Here is a 4,696-nt window from a genome sequence, read left to right as displayed (position 1 = left end):
CTTATCACTTCTTATCTGGGCCATATAATAGATTCCTAACTGGTCTCCCTGCTCAGACATTCCTTTTTCCAGTTCATCCTATACACCACAGCCTAGGGTGACCAACTTGTCCCTGGTTTCCCAAAACTCTCCCAGTTTTAGCACTGACAGTCTCATGTCCTGGGAAAACCCTTTGGTACCAAACAAACTGAGACACTGGCCACCTACTGCAGTCATATGAATATCTTCCCCCAAACAAAGTTTTGATCGTGTCACTTTCCTGACCAAAATGATCATGATCCCTGTTTCCCATTTCTCATTAAAATACACCCTAAGGTAGGCTCCAAATCTGCCTCACGGAAGGTATAAGAAAGCATATTGGGCTGGGATAAAGAAATAAGTGTGCTGGCCTGGCCTTATCACAGCCCTGTCATTCAGTCTAGCTGGATCTCAGTTTCCTCACCACTATTAAGAGGCTAGGACTAGATTTTCCCTTTCAGTTCCAAAATGTGCTAACTCTACTCTTCTATATACCCTCTGCCCCAGCCAGACTTACCAGCTCACTCTAATCCAAACACAACATATAAATTCTCACCTTTGTATCTTTGGCCTTTTCCTTCTCCCCACCCAGAATCTCTTTGCTTTCTTCTCTGTTCCTTTGAGGAACTACACAATCTCACCTCCTAAGGGAAGCCCAGGCCCAGCCCATGAGGACTCCACATGCATCTATGTTTTCTAATACTCAGCACTTGGCATGTCCTACCCTTAGTGTCCAAAATCTTTTTCTATGTAAACTTCTTTTTTCCAACTGGACTAAAATCCTTCTGCACTTCTGTGATTCCCTTGCAGAACCCTGACCAAATAGTAATTAATAGCAAGTGTCAACACTAATAACTGATTGGTTGATTGGGTACATAGGAAAAGGTCCAACCAGGGATCTAGATGTGAGACAAAAGTAAAAATACAGAAGTGTCTATAATTTTTTGTACTTTACACAAAATTTTTCAATGCTTTCATAATGCAATAATTCATTTATCCCAAAAATGAATGTCTCCTATGCTCAAGACACTGTGCTGGCATGTCATGGGAGTAGAGATGGGAAATAAATGGAGGCAGAGGTCTTTCACAACATCTCTACCTCACAGGTGTCATAAACTTCTATGCTGTCCTTCAATTCCAACTTTTTAGTAAGATTTGAGACGTGAGTGGTGGCAGTTCCACCATCAGCACTCGCCCCTCCCTCAAAATCGATCATGTATCTATGCTTCCCACTAGGCTGTGGAGCTGATAAATGAAAAAAATTAGCATCTCAAAATAGGTCAAAAGATTAATGGACAAATATCTACCTACACAAGCAAGAGATTATGCTGACAAATCTCTTCCAGGAACTACATCCTGGCCAAATACTAGTCCCTACTTTGACAGATCTTTGTGATGTGACCATATAGATATACTTTTTTAGGTATTATTTGACTGTTGACCTCCATTTCTCTTGTCAAGTGACACATATTAAGAATGATCTCAGCCTGCACCTCTGTCTTTTGGGACCCCCTCAGCATGTGCGTGTACATGCACACACACTCCCCTAATTAAATGGGGCTGGGACTTGAACAGTGTCACCTATTCTAATGACAAACAGGTTCATGAGCAAGTGGGGGAAGTAAATAAACCAAACGGTTTGCAGAGGGAGAGGTCAAGCTGGGCTGAGTTGGGCTGAGCTGGGCTGGGCCCAGAGTGATTCAGGTTCTGCCACAGAATGGGTGTCTCCTGGGATGGCCTAGAAAGACAATTAAAACCCCTATAAATAGGATTGGTTTTCACATCTCCAGTATCCTCTCCAGCTTCTGAATCTTCTGCTCATTCCTCCGCAAGCAGGTAAGACATGTATGGGGGAGCAATGGCAGTACCTGCGCCATTGTATCAGGCTCTTGAGAGCAGCTGTAATGTGCTGGGCTGGGGAGATCTGAGACTACTCCCTGTGGTGACAGCCTTGGGTATCTTCCTGCTTCCTTTTCCTTGCTCTGAGAATCTGATGATAGTTGGGGTGGCCAACTTCTGAGCCTGTAAAATACTTATGACGTTGCTTCAATGTGTCCTATGTATTCCAAAACTGAAGGCTGGGACTATTGGTGGTAGCTTAGTCTCACATAGTGGGGCATTTACCTTTTGTGCAAGTTAGGCAAGACCCAAGAGTTTATGGCTCATCAAGGCCAAGACCCTGGACCATGGGGCACCAGCAATACTCAAGTCTCATTGCAATGAATTGCTAAAAGGGACTCAGCTTATCCCATGCAATCCATTACTTGCCACTTATCCTTGTAAGCATCACTGTATGCTTTTGGAAGTCCAATGTGCTCTGCAGTTAGGGCTTTGGTTTGCAGGCCTATAAACTCCAAGTAATTGGAATTTTTATACCACAAGAAGAAATATCATTGAGATCCAGATCCCAAAAGACCCCAGCCTCCCAGCATGGCCAATGTGGACCTAACTGATTATATTTTCTTTTTCTCATCTGTGCAATTAATTTGCCTCTGTATCCACTTGCTATTTTTGTGAGAGTTTTTGTATTCACTGGTTGCATTTTGTAAGAATGTCCCAAAATTACCACCCAGGCCAGAAGCACTTGCTGAAATTTATTCTCCCATAAAGCTTCCTTAGAACATGGAGACTTTTGTCCTTCTTCCTTGCTTGAGGAAAGCTCATTAGAATAATGAGACCTGTTCAGTGGGATCTGTTTAGTGCCCCCTCCAGTGTACCAGTCATTGGGGGAAAATTATGCCCTACTATGCTGGCTTCTGGCCCTGTCTCTATGGGCTTCTTGATCTCCCTTCTTTTTTGTTTTGATATGAGAGTTTCAATCAAGCAAGTCCCACCTGGAGTAGAGGGTAGGGCATGTAAAACAACTACCATACATTTCAGGTTTTTAGGAAATTGCCTTACATTCTAGCAGGGGAACCATAGTTTGCACCCATCTCCCACTGTAGCATGTGATATTTGGAGCCGGACTGTGGGTAAAGGTGAGAGAAGGGTATGGCTAAAAAGTGGCTCTGTCTTTCTTTAGCTTCTTTTCCAGATGAACAGGGGCCATTTTCCCTCTGGAAATGCCATCTCCTGGTCTTCATCCTAAGTGCAGAAAAAATCTTCTTTCTTCTTTTAGGTTCACCTGTGTTTGCCAAAATGGCTCAACTCCTGAACAGCATACTCAGTGTGATCGAGGTGTTCCAGAAATATGCCAAAGAGAATGGGGATTGTGCCTCACTATGCAAGAAGGAGTTGAAGAAGCTGCTCTTGGCTGAGTTTGGAGACATCCTCCGGGTAAGACACATAGACACTTGGCCCCACGGAGTCAAGTGTGAATGACTCTGACACCTGCATCCAGGATTTGATGTTTTGTCTTATTTGGTTATGCTCCACCACATAACAAAAAGAATTACAGGCAGCTTCTCAGTAGTTCTGTCCCAGAATACACACACACACACACACACACACACACATCCTCCTTATATCTGAACTTGAACAGGAGGAAGTACAACTTCAAAGTAATGAAAAATAATTTCTCATAAGAAAATCTGAGCTTTCCATCTCAATTTCTGTATTTTAGTGCTGACCATACCCCTTCTAGTGTATTCATTCATTCACTCATTCAAAAGTCATAGAGCACCTATTCCATGCCAGCACCACCCTAGGCACTGGGGATAGAAACATGAATAAAACAAGCTTTTCCTCCTTCCAGTATCTCACAGTGTGGTGAGAAAGAGGTAGATAAACAAGCAATTAGAATACAGCATGTGGTGGGATGGGATAACTTCCTCAAATGATTCAAATTAATTATTAATGGAGCTGATTTTCAATAAGCGTATCTACTTCCTATAGTCATGCTCCCACTGGTTCAGCAAGAGATGAGGCTGTGAGAACCACCTAATCAATGACTAGAACCAAGCCCAAGCCACCTCAGATTAATGGTTTCTTGACTACAGGAGGTCCATGCAGGACTGAATGGATCAGGGCATGAACATTGATATACATCTTAATACCCACAGGAGAACATCTGATTTTGCTCTTTGTTTTATCTTCTCACAGAGACCAAATGACCCAGAGACTGTGGAAACCATCCTGAGCCTCTTAGATAGAGACAGAAATGGACGTGTTGATTTTCATGAATACCTCCTATTGGTGTTCCAGTTGGTCCAAGCCTGCCATCAAAAGCTAGACAATAAGTCATGTAGAGATACAACCTCCCAGCAAGAAAGGGAACAGGAAGAAACACAAGACCATAAGTTTCCAGGAAACACAGGCGGACAACACAGGCAGAGGCATGAGGAAGAAAGGCAGAACTCCTACCACAGTCAGTCTGAAAGACAGAGTCAGGATGCACAACATGATCAGTCTGAGAGAAAAGATAGGAATTCCCACTATGGTCAGTCTGAGAGACAAAAGAGGGACTCTCATTATGATCAGTCCAAGAGACAGGATCAGGATTTCCGCTATGATCAGTCTGAGAGACAAGATAGAGACTCTCGCTATGGTCAGTCTGAGAGACAGGGTCAGGACTCCCGCTATGGTCAGTCTGAGAGACAGGGTCAGGACTCCCGCTATGGTCAGTCTGAAAGACAGGGTCAGGATTCCTGCTATGGTCAGTCTGAAAGACAGGGTCAGGATTCCTGCTATGGTCAGTCTGAAAGACAAGAAAAGGATTCCCACCATGGTCAATCTGAGA

The 4,696-nt window shown here is 43.5% G+C and overlaps 1 protein-coding gene across 1 annotated transcript in view; it reads left to right on the top strand.

The window, feature by feature from the left end:
• The first annotated feature begins 3,156 nt into the window (after window positions 1-3,156).
• The window catches only part of RPTN (repetin), a 34,133-nt gene continuing 32,593 nt past the window's right edge, over window positions 3,157-4,696 (top strand). Inside the window, exons 1-2 of the mRNA XM_008577296.1 lie at window positions 3,157-3,294; window positions 4,060-4,689. Coding sequence (XP_008575518.1) covers window positions 3,157-3,294; window positions 4,060-4,689 — 768 coding nt within the window. The remainder of the gene's footprint in view (window positions 3,295-4,059; window positions 4,690-4,696) is intronic.

The sequence above is a fragment of the Galeopterus variegatus genome, unplaced genomic scaffold (assembly GCF_000696425.1).
Source record: "Galeopterus variegatus unplaced genomic scaffold, G_variegatus-3.0.2 Scaffold1480, whole genome shotgun sequence".
NCBI classification, from domain to species: domain Eukaryota; kingdom Metazoa; phylum Chordata; class Mammalia; order Dermoptera; family Cynocephalidae; genus Galeopterus; species Galeopterus variegatus.
The sequence above is the reverse complement of the archived record's forward strand: the minus strand, read 5'-3'. Positions and strand labels throughout refer to the sequence as shown.